This window comes from Leuciscus leuciscus (genome assembly GCF_965113295.1).
Source record: "Leuciscus leuciscus genome assembly, chromosome: 20".
NCBI classification, from domain to species: domain Eukaryota; kingdom Metazoa; phylum Chordata; class Actinopteri; order Cypriniformes; family Leuciscidae; genus Leuciscus; species Leuciscus leuciscus.
In genome coordinates this window covers 34,018,726-34,033,838 of record NC_138744.1, presented here as the reverse complement: position 1 = coordinate 34,033,838, position 15,113 = coordinate 34,018,726, and the positions used below count along the sequence as shown (strand labels likewise).

At 38.6% G+C, this 15,113-nt stretch overlaps 1 protein-coding gene across 1 annotated transcript in view; it reads left to right on the top strand.

The window, feature by feature from the left end:
* Nucleotides 1–10,635, top strand: part of grik3 (glutamate ionotropic receptor kainate type subunit 3) — a 157,119-nt gene extending 146,484 nt beyond the window's left edge. Inside the window, exons 14-16 of the mRNA XM_082150269.1 lie at nt 1,465–1,690; nt 2,558–2,808; nt 5,754–10,635. Of these exons, the coding sequence (XP_082006395.1) occupies nt 1,465–1,690; nt 2,558–2,808; nt 5,754–6,188 (912 nt within the window). The 3' untranslated portion in view covers nt 6,189–10,635. The remainder of the gene's footprint in view (nt 1–1,464; nt 1,691–2,557; nt 2,809–5,753) is intronic.
* Nucleotides 10,636–15,113: the final 4,478 nt, after the last annotated feature.

Here is a 15,113-nt window from a genome sequence, read left to right as displayed (position 1 = left end):
GATCAGGCTGTGCAGGCGACCATGGCACAGGAACAGACACCGGCTCAGGAACAGGAACCGGCTCAGGAACAGGAACAGACACCGGCTCAGGAACAGACACCGGCTCAGGAACAGGAACAGACACCGGCTCAGAGGATGCGGTGGCCATCTTGTCCGAAGACACAGGCGTGGAGTCGGCCATCTTGTCCGGAGACACAGGCGTGGAGTCGGCCATCTTGTCCGGAGACACAGGCGTGGAGTCGGCCATCTTGTCCGGAGACACAGGCGTGGAGTCGGCCATCTTGTCCGGAGACACAGGCGTGGAGTCGGCCATCTTGTCCGGAGACACTGGCTCGGCGGCGGCCATCTTGTACGGAGACACTGGCTTGGCAGGCGTGACGTGAACAGTCTCTGGATCAGCAGAAGTGACGTGAACAGGCTCTGGCTCGGCAGAAGTGACGTGAACAGGCTCTGGCTCGGCAGACGTAACGTGAAGCTCTGGCTCGGCAGGACTGACGTGAAGCTCTGGCTCTGGCTCGGCAGGTCTGACGTGAAGCTCTGGCTCTGGCTCGGCAGGACTGACGTGAAGCTCTGGCTCTGGCTCGGCAGGACTGACGTGAAGCTCTGGCTCTGGCTCGGCAGGACTGACGTGAAGCTCTGGCTCTGACGTGAAGTCAAAATCCAGGCAAAGGTCATACACAGGCAGGCAATCCAACAAACAGACAAATCCAGAGGGTGAGGCAAAAACAGGAAAACCAGGACACGGGCAGAGATCAAGAACCAGGAATAACAACAACAACAACAAAGGAAATGCTCAGAAATGCAGTGTAATAACGTACAAGACTTCGCAGGGAATAATGAGGTGAACCAGGCGTATATAGGGTGAACTAAACAATATAATGAGACACAGGTGAATGTGATAATCAGGGATGATGAGTCCGGGCAGTGAATTATGGGAAATGTAGTTGTGAGTGAATCATGATAGTCTGGTGTGGAGTGCCCTCTGGTGGCTTTCAAGGGCACTCCAGCTGGTGACCGTTACAGATACAAACTAGCAATTGCGAGTTATAGTCAGAACTGTGAGATATAAATTTGTAATTGCAAGTTATAAAGTCAGAATTGCAAGAAAAAAAGTCAGAATTGTGCTTTATACAGAACAGATTTGATTCAAAGAAGCTTCACAGTGACAAATCAGTGCAAACTTCATCAAATTATGAGACAAATTAAATATTTGCGCTAAAGCAGCTCAATAGTGTCATTATTCAGCTCAAATCAGTTCAGTGTTGATTCAGTTCAGTTTAATAACTGTGTAAAAGTTGATCCAATTATGAAATAAGTTAAATTTAGCTATAAGCATCACTATTGAAGACAATAGTGTCTTGTGAATATACAGTATATTGTACGGACCAGCAAACCAGAGTGAGTCCAAAAATGCCAACACATTCTACTTTAGATTACTGAAAAAAATATTCTTCTCTCTTTCAGAAATCCAAAGTGTCTACATTTGAGAAGATGTGGGCTTTCATGAGTAGCAGACAGAGCACATCGTTCGTCAAGTCCATTGAAGACGGGATTCAGAGAGTGTTAAAGTCCGACTATGCTCTGCTTATGGAGTCGGCCACCATTGAGTACGTGACCCGCAGAAACTGCAACCTCACGCAGGTCGGCGGCATCATCGACAGTAAAGGTTACGGCATCGGCACCCCGAAAGGTAAAGCCACTGGTACTACACGAACTGTTTCACCGTTACTACACAAACTGTTTTGATTCTGAAAGCGGATGAGCCACAAGATAAGCGGTTGTAATATGCTATAATGTATGCTGACCTTTGACCGTGCATTCTCCTTTCTGACCCACACGATTAGGAATATATCTCTTGGTGGAAGAATTACTTTGTGTAGTTTGATTTATATTTAAGGAGAAATATACCTATAGACATATTTTGGGGACAAATTTGAACCCAGAAGTGAGCTAAATCTGACAAAACCTCTAAAGGACATCTTTCTGTTTCTGAACCTAATGAAATTTTATTTCAGGATTGAACTTCATTCAAGTTTGTTATAAATGACTGGATTGTTTTCATGTCTTTCACATTGATTAAGTGAAGTTCTATTCACCTTCATTGATATGAATGTGAATCAAAATTGAAGTTTGGTGGATCTGACCACCAAAAGCAAGAGATTTGATCAAAAGATTATGTAAATATCACATACTGACCTCTTAGCTGAATTCATAAGACTTAAAAGCTGCATAGTTTGCAGTGTTGAAGTCATTTTACATGCCTAAAGCCTAGTGTGACTGGAACTTTACACAGTATTCATTAAAAACTGAGCGTGAAATAGAGTGGGTTACACAGTGTGTGTGTGTGTGTGTGTGTGTGTGTGTGTGTGTGTGTGTGTGTGTGTGTGTGTGTGTGTGTGTGTGTGTGTGTGTGTTTGTATTTAATGCATTGTTGAAACGCCTCTCCTTTCAAGCATGGAGTTGGTGTCAGAATGTTAAAGCATTCTTGTTTAATTGCAGTTTTCTCAGTACCTGATATTCCAATGAAGATTCTAATTTATGAATGACTTTATTCCAGGCTCGCCATACAGGGATAAAATCACGATCGCTATCCTGGGTATCCTGGAAGATGGCCGTATGCACATGCTGAAGGAGAAGTGGTGGAGCGACAGCAACTGTCTGGAGGACGAGCGCTATGAGACGGGTCCCATGGGCATCCAGAATCTGGGCGGCATCTTCATCGTGTTGGCATCTGGGCTTGTGCTGTCCGTGTTCGTGGCGATAGGAGAGTTCATCTACAAACTGAGGAAAACTTCAGAGCGCGAACAGGTGAGATGGACTGGAAGTGAAAACTATAATGTCATTTACTAATAAAAAGGAAAGAAAACGATTACTTGTGGTGTTCTTTGAACACTAAAGGTCCTTACACACAGAGTCAGAAATTTTTGCACGTTAAAAATTAAATACGATCTCATGTCACGTTTTGTCTGTCATAAAAAAACAGATTAATTAATTCGTATCAGACTCAGTGTGCAAGGTTTTTGTGCGTGACAAAGTTTTAGCATGACCCTTGTAATGTACAATGTAATATACTTTTTGCATTCATGGGTCCGTTTGAACCTGGTGGAACGTAAGCTTTTAAAAGAGTCATGACTTAATATTTCACAATACTGTGGAGATGGCGAGTCAGCATCGTCAACTTCATCTTTGCAGCCAACACTGACTCAGAAAACACTAGTTTATTAATACATATTTAAAATGTCTCTTTGCTATTTCTTTTTCAACACATTCATAACTTTTGCCAGTGATTTGCAGCAAGCTTTATGCGTGCGCTCGAGTGCGGAATAGGCTATATTACACATATATACTATATATTTAAGTCAGGGGTAACCCATATATTTTTAAAATAAACCATATTGTATCTGATCAGTACTTTTCATTAATGAATGAATGTGCATTTTTGGGGGAAATGTTTAAAGTTTATTTATTAAAGGGGTCCTATAATGCCCTTTTCACAATATATAAAAATGTCTCTGATGTCCCCAGAGTGTGTATGTGAAGTTTTAGCTGTAAATACTCCACAGATATATATATATATATATATATATATATATATATATATATATATATATATATATATATATATATATATATATATATTTTATAGCATGCTAAAATTGTCACTTTTTAAGGGCAAGCAAAAACACTGTTTTTGTGTGTGTCTCTTTAAATGCAAATGAGCTGCTGCTCCCGGCACAGATTATTGTGTTTTTACCATGCTATTATTAAATTTACTACCTTTTTATTATTAAAAATGTAGAATGCCTTTAAAAAAAAAAAAATTTAAAAAAAAATACAAGAGTGATGCAAGACAACTATATATTTTTTATCAATATTTATGAGAAATTTTATCTGACAATATCATTATCTGAAATTTATAAGAACATATAATGTGAGAATTACCAATATAAACTATGGAATTTTTAGAAATTTGAATCGACCTTTTCCGGGTCAAAACAGACCTGAATGCGATGAGAGGGTTAAGACATCAGGCTTGAAACTGCAATGCTCTATCAATCACGCAGGACTGAACATCACGCAGAGTCCTACAAAACCTCCCACATTAGCCCAGCAACTGCTAAAACGCCAGAGCAATCACCCAGAAGACCCTAGCGAATGCCTAGCGAGGCCTTGTACCGTTACACGTACAGAGAAACAGATTTTAGACATGCTGAGATGAAGATGTTCAGCACGCTGACTAAAGCTGAGCCTTCATTCACACCTGATAACATCACAGAATAGATCTGCTATTTGAAAGGAGAGATGAATAACCGATCGAACATCAAAAAGCATAGCAAGCAAATCGCAAATCACTTTTTATGTAGACACATCTCGCAGATAAGATGCCAGTGCTTGAGGTTGACATTTAAACCACTTTGATCATGTATTTGAGTGTAAAAGCACGCTCTAAAATGAGAATATTTTTATCACATCCTCCTCAAAATGAATTATGTTCCTTACTAAACTGGAACATTGTGTTATTTTTCCACACATGTTGGAAGTTATTTTAAGGATAGTTTTTGGTCTCGTTTAGAAGTAGCTATAATATCATTTTGCTTGTCAAAAAAAAACAAAAAAAAAAACACATTGAACACTGAAAGACGTAAAAAGGCAAAAATATCAATCTATTGCTTTGCTAAGATCTGTTTTATAGTATAAACACTACAGTTGAAAAGTTTGTGGGGCTTTAAAAAAAAAAAAAAAAAAAAAAAAAAAATATATATATATATATATATATTATTATTATTTTATTTTATTTTTTTCTGATGGATCACGTGACAATGACAGTAATGATGCCGAAAACTCAGCTTTGATCACAGGAATAAATAACATTTTAAAATATATTCACATAGGAAACAGTTCATTTTAAGGGGTGGTTGATTATGATTTCACTTTATTTAACTTTAGTTAGTGTGTAATGTTGCTGTTTGATCATAAACAACATCTGCAAAGTTACGACGCTCAAAGTTCAAAGCAAAGGGAGATAATTTCTTTTACAGAAATCACTTTTTAAGGACTACAACAAACGGCTGATAGGAACTACAATGAGCTTCTTCGCGAGTTAGTGACATCACTAACTCTAAAATTTGCATACACCCCGCCCCTGGGAACGCGATTTATAGATTATCATGACAGAATATGCTAATCAATAACTAGAAGATAGTTAACTCCACATCAGCTACATAAATTCATCAAATAACCATTCAGATATGTCCTGTTGCTTCTACATGTTGTCACTTCTTCTTGAGTCTCTCCATCTTTGTCTGACTCCGGTTTGAACATAAAAGGCTAAATGTTTTTTAAATGTTCAGTGTGTGTGTGTGTGTGAAGTAGCAGCTCATTTGCATTTAAAGGGACACAAAAACAGAGCATTTTCGCTCACCCTCAAAAAGTGACAATTTTAACATTCTATTAAAAAAAATGTCTGTGGGGTATTTTCAGCTAAAACTTCACATACACACTCTGGGGACATCAGAGACTCATTTTACATATTGTGAAAAGGGCATTATAAGACCCCTTTAAATTGAAATAATAGTTCAGAATATTCCAGTTTTTACTGTATTTCTGAAAAACCCCTTGGTGGCATGAGACTTCAAATATTTACCACAGTTAGCACCAAAATGTCTTCCTCAGCTAATGAACGTGAAAGTACTTACTTCCTCTTTTGTTGTTATCCTTCCCACCCCACCATGTCCCTTTTTTTCCATCAAGAGGTCTTTCTGCAGTGCGGTGACGGACGAGATCAGACTGTCGTTCACGTGCGAGAGACGGGTGAAACTCAAGCCACCCCACCAGCATCCGCCACCAGCCACGCTGAAGACAGACGCGGTGATCAACATGCACTCCTTCAACGCCCGTCGCCTGCCAGGACAGGACAACATGAGCCGCAGCACCGCAACGACGCCCGTGTTTCCATGACTTGCCTGGGCGACGGCCAACTGAGGCACGTCCCCGGAGCCGTGCCGGAGAGCAGGGACTACGGCTCCGAGATGATCACGGCATTCACCATCAACCGCAGAGACATCCGACACCACATGGCCAGTCAGAACGGTGGCAGTAGCAGCAAACCAGTTAGTGACCACATCCTCAAACCAATGTATCCCACAATGCCATTGCGAGAGGGAGGCCGATCCGTATCCTTCCTGTGAGAACGAACCACGTCTAGCCAAACTAACCGAGTCTGATGTTTACAAACGGCACTCGAAAGACTCGAAGGAGCCCCCTCCCCCACCCTCCCCCGATCAAACGAAAACGTGTTTCTCATTGGAACCGAGTGAAAATGTGGAAACGAGGCTTTTTATGAGCATGGCAATAAACGAACAGACGTGAATGGGAGTAGTTTTCTTAGAGTATCATTTATAGCACATCAAGTTCATTTCAAAGAGTTTTTGTGGGGGTGCAAAACAAACGTCTCTGTGAATGCGATGTACATTACAGGTATGCGTCAGACTGTAGGAACGGTTTAGTTTAATACCGCAGCAGTCATGTGACCTGCTAGATTAGTAGAAAACCCTTAGACTGCGAGTTTAGAGAGTGCAGACGGACATCCTTTGCTCACGGAAATGCACAAACAAACAGGGTTGATTTCATTCGAGTCACCTAAACGAATTGACAAATGAGTAACAACTCTGTACGGCAGTTTTGAGCAAGACTTGAAGCCATTCTGATTTATTTGTGCTTCATACATTGCCGGCAGATGTTTTTTTTTTTTTTTTTTTACACAGCGAGATCTAATGGTAATGACGGATAAACACAAGAGTTGCCAAAGATCTGTCGTCCAAATGGATTTAGACACTTGAAACGCAGCTTGCCCTACAGACAAGAGAGCGAGTGACACGTTTGTTAAATGAGTTATTCCTGAGAATTACAGCCTTCATGTCAAGAATACTCACTTCACATGATGCGTACAGAGGATTCAACACAAAACGAAGAGCTTGCCATATATGAAGAGCTTATGAAGGAAACCGTTTTAAGACATACATGAGTGAGAATGTCTCTCGCCATGTATCTATTCAGCTACGACTATATTGGCTTTTGCCATCAGCATCTGCTATGTCAACTTGTGGAAGTACGGAGTTTATAGATGGTGTGGCCTTCGTCAAAACATTAAATCATTCCATCTTCCACTCTTGTTGTTGTCAGGTTTATTTACCCAAACTGAAAATCACCCACATATAGTTCCAAAACCTGTGATATTTTGTCTTCCCTGACACACAAAATCCGATGTTAGGCAGAATGTCCAAGCTGCACTTTTTTTTTCCATACAATGAAAGCTGATGAGAGCTTTAAAAAAAAAGGATAAAAAGTACCATAAAAGTAGTCCAAGATTAGATGTCAAAACCTTGTCTCACACATACAGTAGCTATCGTGTAGATTGAGAAAACTCAGCATAATGTACTAGTCATACAGACTACTTTTATAGTGCCTTTATTGTCATTTTTGTGTGTGTTTGGAAATATAAATCACCACCCGCTTTTGTTGCATGGAAAAGAGTAGCTCAGATATTCTGCCTAAAATGTATATAAGAAAGAAAATTATAATTATACCAGTTTGGAACAACATGAGGGTTAGTAAGCGCTGGCAAAATGTTCAGTTACACTTTATTTTGATAGTCCACTTTAGACATTCTACTAACTATAAGTAACTTTGCAACTACATGTGAACTAACAGTCATTAGAGTATTAGTAGACTGTTAGGTTAGGGGTCAGGTAAATAGAATAAGTTGACATGTAGTTGACCATCAAAATAAAGTGTTACCAAATGTTCATTTGTGGTCGAATCAACCTAATGGAAAGTTAATGTTTGAATATTTAAAACATTTTTGTTTATTTTGTTTTGTTGTCCATAGTATCATGCATAAATCTTGTGATCCATGTGATCATCAGAAGCTGAAAGTGATTCCATTGATAATGTGGGTAACATTTCAACACCTTCATTTCAAAACATGCTCGTATTCTCCTTTCTCTTTATGTGTTATCTAAACTTGATGTTACGATCTGAGATGATCAGGAGACTTTCACATTTGCATATTTAAGTCTTCATCCAATAAAGAGAGTCAACAAAGACGGCTACAGTAAATTGCAATACAAGCATGTTAAACATCAAAACTGCAATACAGATGTACGGTACTGGACCCTCTCATCTCTGAACGTGGCATTTACTGACAGTTCATAGGTAGTTGAAAAACATCCGTGACGGTTTTCAATGTGGGAAACCCTATAAACGTTCCCATGATGAGGTGTAGGTGCTAAAGTCTTCACCCGCTGCCCCCTCCCGCGGCAGCTCGACCAATCACAGGCCTCCGTGAGGTCAACCTAACGGACAGTGTCGAACACAAAAGCAAAAACAAGAGAAAAAAAAAAAAGAAGAAGCATTTTTGTGTTTTTATGGTGAATTATGTATCGACCAGAATAACTTCATGTGACTCGATGTTTCTTTGGTGAAAGCTCATTGTATATGTGTTATTCAAATTCTGTGTAATTTTAACACTCTCTTGCAAAGTAGGGTATATATTAGATGAAGAGAAAATTACTGTATTTTGCTAAATACCGATGATTTTTACCTGTATTTTTTTCCTCAGCTCTTCTCTTCTTGATAATTTGTGCGATGCTGTATCAAGTGTGATACATGCATATTGTAATATAGAATCTACTCTCAAGAAACAATTAAAATGGAACAATAATTTAAAATCCCAGGCCCGAATTCCAGCACATTCTGTTCCATTGATGGAAGGAGTTGATAGTAAAACTGAGTGATGTATGTGAGATCCTCCAGATATTCTGCAACATAATGTACTCATATCAGATGTATATAAATAAGACGTATAACAGAGAAGAATATGGTGACTGATTCCGTGTCATTTCTGTCGCTTTCCATGAACACTCATCATGGATATTTAGCTTATTTATTTTTCCTTTATTCCTCCCACAATGTTCAAATGGCTTGATCGATTCTGTAGGATTTCTGCATTATCAAATCTATGTCTAATCACTTGCTTATTCTTCAATGCAAATATATCATGTTTCCTTTTACAAGTTGTCTAAATACAAATGCTACAAAACAGACCCCTAAAGGACATAGAGGAAGGTACATCAGTAGGAATAAAGAATCAAATCAAATGTAGAAAAGTGAAAAGGATAGTTCACCAAAAATGAAACGTGTCATTATTTACTTATCCTCTTGTTTTTGGTGGAACACAATAGGAAAATGTTTACTCTGCTTTTTCCCGCATACAACGTAAAGAAAAGTTCTTGCAACTTGGGCACAATAACGACTCAAGTTTCAGCCCTCATACAAATTTATCATAAGACTTCAGAGGACTTGGAATATTGCACAAATGTCATATGAACTTATACATGAATACATTATTGTTAGACTTTACATATATAGTACATAGAGCCATTTGAGGCCTGTTGCAGAAACCCAATTTTTGGGGCTACACTAGTAAATTTGAGCAAACTCTGTTTTTTGGTTTTGTTTTGTTGGTCTCAAGAAGGCTAAAAGGATAAAAGAAGGCTTAAATTGGAGCTTTGATGAGCAAAGTGAGATATCTGATGCAATCAAACATCTCTTGCTCTTGCTTGTTTTGCCTGGATTTTGCTGCTATTTATTTAATATGAATTATATATTTTTTTTTTATTATATCCTTAATGCATTCCACATGGGTATTTGACATTGAATATAAAGATTTTCATGTAAAATATTTAATTAATTATTAATGGTAAAATATTTACATATAAGTTAAAAGCTTTAGAATTAATATAAAATGACCATGCTTACATGCTTTCTTTGTAGTTTGTTGTGAACATACAGTATATAAATTATTAACTAAATAAATTCAGTTGATTGACTTTAATATATTCATATAGCATTGATATCATTTTTCAGCTTTTTTCTCAACAACAGCTTCTTCCTGCCTGTGTAATTTAAAAAAAAAATATGTTTCATAACGATCTCTTCATCTTCCACACAGAAGTGACTCTCTCCGTGTTTCATGTGACTGAATGTTCACTGAAGAGTCACACTTAAATTTCATGGAGTTGACAGAACATTTATTGTTCTACTACACCTTTGTGTAACTGGCCTCTGGACTAATGAAACATTTTGTTCTTTTGGGATTTTGGTCATTGGAAGCTTTTGTTGTATATGGACTTTTCAAACCATTATATGGTTATTAAATAATGACAGAATATTCATTTTTGGGTGAACTACTCCTATACTTTCAGGCGACGTCACCTTGTGTAGCACTTTGAGGATGTTGGAAAATACGTGATAGACTGCAAAATTAATATTGAATCGGATTAATCATACAATTTGCACTGTGACGCATTAATTAAACTAATGACGTAGTATCGTTTCCTGAGTGAAGACCATATTTATCACACATGCCTTCATATCAAACTGATGAAAAACCATGAAGAATTCATTTCTATCTGTATGAAATGCATCACATTGAACATTTACTTTGGCTATTGGATCAAGCATTCCTATTTACGGAGCATAAACATCTATTTTATAAAAAGAATGAAGAAACAATGTGAACATTGCTGTTTTACAAAATTGTATGAAACAAAAATAAAATAAAATGAAATAAACTTTTGCAAATCTTATGTTTTGTTTGCCTTTGGTGCATCATGTTTATTTCCATCCGTCCATTGATTCACCTCTCTGTCTGTTTTCTGCTTCCAGTCGAATGCTGAGGTCAGTTTGCTGTGTTTTAGCGAGCGCAGTGTGTTCTGGAGAACATTGGCTTGTGCGGCGTGTTTTAATTTGCCTGTAGCAGAAGCACTCTTTGAAGTGAGCGTCCACCTGAGCTCAGCAGCTCTCAGATAAACAGACTCATGCTAGGAGAGCATTGCATCTCACTTCAAAGAACAACAGAGCAGCTAAAGCCCACGTTTATAGTGTTCCAGGAAAGACACAGTGCTCTTGGATGTTCTTGGGCTTTATATGAAGATGTGAAAAGGAAGATCTCATGCATATATTTATGACCACAAGAATATTTAGTTGTGCTTCACTCAAAAATTTAGATTTTATCATTTACTCACCAAAATATGCCAAATCGTTATGACTTTGTCCTCTAAAAAACAGATTTTTTTTTAAATACACTGGTTTCTCTTCTACATCAGCACAAGCTTTTTATCCAAAGCAACTTCAAATGAGCAATGCAATAATTGTCTTTTCCATTTAATTAAATTAATCAGCCACTATTGAGCTCTAAAGCATGTTTTTCAATTCTAGGGTGTGTTCACACTTGTAGTTTGGTTCTTTTGGTCCGGACCAAACCAGACAATTATACTTTAATCCTTGTTCGCTTAGCGCTCACACCGAACCTAAAGAAACAAACCGACTTTTATAATGTATATTTTGAGACTGAACTTACCGAACATCCAAAACAATGCTGAGTTTGTAGTATGTGTGTTCAAATTATGGTATTTTTATCAGCTGAGAACTCATGAAGGGCTTTTAAAATGAGTAAAGGAGTGAAAACAGTGGCAGGAATCCCTCCGTCACACATAAATGAAGATCAGGAGACGCGGTTCTAATGCCTGTACTGAACTGTGATGGAAACATCAAGACTGTGACGAGAAGAACCAGGTGTGTTTGAGCATTCTGCCCTTTATAGCGTCCCATCTCAAGACATCATGTCCTGTTTTTGGGTTGGTTTTAGATGTGTTTGGTCCATGTTCTGTTCATATTTCAATCGCACCAGAGTTCGCTTTAATCCAACCAAACATGCCAAGCGTGAACACTGACTAAAGATTTCATTGGTCATTTCAATCCCCGTGCTGATTGCAATGGAAGCTTGTTTCTGCTACAGAATAAAACATTTTAAAATATAATTGTGACTTTTTATCTCACAATTGCGAGTTTACAACTTGCAAATCTGAGTTTATAACACACAATTTCAACTTTATATTACACAATTCTGACTTTATAACTCGCAATTGCTTTATATCACGCTATTCTGAGATAAAAAAGTCAGAATTGCGAGATGTACACTCACAACTGCGAGGAAAAAAGTCTGAATTGTGAGATAAAAAGCCGCAATTACCTTTTTATTTCTTATTCTGTGGTGGAAAGAAGCTTTCAAAGATTGCCTGCAATGCTGAAACAAAACCCTAATCTTAACTTTAGTATAGCGTTAGAAGCACAGACAGAACTGAAACACTGTTTCTCTCAACAAGTTCAAGTTAGTAAATGATAACAGAATTGTAATTTTTGGTTGAAGTATCCCTTTAATCCTCTTATATACCGCACCGTAGCCTATGCTGTTCTGCATGCATCAGTAATCCTGGCATTTAGGCTGTTCTGTCTTACATGAGCATGAATGAAGATTTACCCATGTTAAATTACCTTCAAGTAGCCAGTAATAAAACGGGGCTGCCGATAGACAGTTGGAGTGAATTTAACCTTGACAGTGAGGAGGTTTCAGACGTCTCTCCAAACATTTCAAGGAGCTCAGGGACTTGCAGAGCCGGGTCTGTGAGTGAATAATGAGTGAAGAGAAACTCCCTCATAATGGCAAGATTTATGAACTCTCACCATCAATTAATCCCTGAGGGGAAGAAAAGACTGTGAGAGAGAGAGAGAGAGAGAGAGAGAGAGAGAGAGAGAGAGAGAGAGAGAGAGAGAGAGAGAGAGAGAGAGAGGGAGAGAGAGAGAGAGAGAGAGAGAGAGAGAGAGAGAGAGGAGAGAGGGAGAGAGAGAGAGAGAGAGAGAGAGAGAGAGAGAATGACAGACATACAGACAGGCAGCAAGATAGATAGATAGATAGATAGATAGATAGATAGATAGATAGATAGATAGATAGATAGATAGATAGATAGATAGATAGATAGATTACTTTGATGCAATTATACTTCTATAATTCACATTAAAGGCACACTATGTAATTTTCCGCCACTAGGGGTTGTTTATTCAAAACAAAGGCGTAGCTTTGATGACGGCCTGATTTCGCTGAATCATGGGAGTTGTTGTCTTCACTTCTACAGCCGGTGGAGAATACGACAGAAATCATATTCATGGATGACCGGTAATGCATTAAAGATTTATTAACGTTACGAAAGCCGTTGGAGTGGATCGAGCCGCTGGAGTGATTGCTAATGAGAGGCGTGCGCGAGACACAGATCGAGAACAGTGGAGCTATTATTCTTCCGCTTCTTCCAGTCATGAGTGGAGTAACGCAGCGCTGTTTTATCATATTGGATTCATTTGAGTGTGAAATTTGTTATAATGCTTCTCTGTGTGTTCGCTACTATGCGGCGACTGTATGAGACACTTGGTGCACACTGCAGTGAGCGAGATCGATATTAGACGTGGTAAAACATAGAAAGACTAACTGTGTTGAGCTGTATAGCTGTGATTCGTTTCTGTCAACACTCTAAAAACTCCTGGGTTATTTCTTCAACCCATTTTCTGGGTTATTTGTGTTGGGTTAAAATTATGGGTTATTTTTTCAGAGAGTAACCATTTTCTGGGTTATAGGGCTAATATTTTGATCCAATTCATGGGTTGTTTGGGTTTCTGGGTTATTTTTCAAAGAGTAACCCATGTTCTGGGTTATAGGGTTGGCTTTCTCTCTCTCTCTCTCTCGCAGTTGTTCTGGAATTTTCTCACAACAGTGTTTGAAATAACCGTCGCTTCGCGCTCGATCCGTTTTGGCCTGTGCTTCATCGGTGCAACTTCATCTATATTCAAGGTAAGAGAGTATTTTCAGTGTTGATGTAATGTTAACTTTTCTGTGTCCATGTCCCTATTGCTAGTTTAGCACCATTTGCTAAAAAAAAAAAAAAAAAAAAAATACGTTGCTACGTTGAGACTAGCGTTAGCCGTGGTAATTCTGTGGTTGGCATGTAGCCGCGGCTATCACGACAACATCTAGGTGTAGGACAACTCGAGGTAACGTTATCGCACAAGCGGACGCGATTTTGAACACGGTCCTGAGCCGTTGCTGGGTGCCGCGGACAGACCGCCGCTGTGTGTGTGTGTGTGTGTGTGTGTGTGTCCGTTACACTCATAGAGAATAATGTGTTCGAATTTTAAAGACGCGGCGCTGCGCTTCGCGAGCCCCTTGAGAGAGTGCACGTCCAGTGAGCGATACCTCGAGTTGTCCTAGACGCGACACGGCGCTTCTCGTCCGGTGTGCGAGACCCATAGCTGCGGCTACAGAGCGACGAGGCAACACAATAGTTGAGTTATGTTTACCAGCTGTGCCGTGCTTATCATATTATACAGTGCTCTACTGGCTGAAGTAACGTTAGGTAGAGTTAAAGAAGCGGGTCAAGTCTTCAAATTGTTGCTAACCTCTATATTGCTATGTTTTCTCCACAGTTTTGTCGCTGATAAGCTAACTGAGTGGCAGCTGTCTGAGCTGACAGAGAATTTTAGAGGTGAGCATTTTACTCTTATTGCCCTTATATCATCTCTCTATACCTACTTTTTTTTTTTAATAAGACTTAAATGTGTCAGTGCAAGATTTTGTGAAAGTCACAACTTCTTCGACAGTGGGGTATGTACAACCCTAAAAGATTACTGTGCCTTGTCTTCAAGCTGTTATGCATAAGAATGGGCTGTCATTACACTTTTTAATGAAAGAAAATATGTCATTCACACAAAATGGGTAATGTTAATGCTGCAAAAGAACCACATTAGTTAACTAACAATTTGGGCCACGTAAAAAAAATTAAATAAAAAAGCCACTGCATTACCTTAAAAGTGATTATTTGTTAGCTTGATAATGAAAGAGTGTCTGGTGAGTGGTTCACAATTGTCTCGACTTATTAACAATACTCATATTGTCTTGTTTTCTGTCTTTCAGATAGATGAGGAGGCATTTCTTCTCTTTGATGAGGACACTTTCAAAAATCTGGCCCCAGGCTTAAATTTCTGAGGCTCTTCTGAGAATTGTTGTTTATTTTTCTATTTTTTATTTCTAATATTGTTATTACAGTGTGACCTAAAATAAATATGAAAATAAACATGTCCAAGTGTGTGTTTTTTCTTATAGATTTTTATTTAATGCAATAAAAATGTAAAAGTGCTTGAAGTGTGTAATATAATGTAAAACAAAG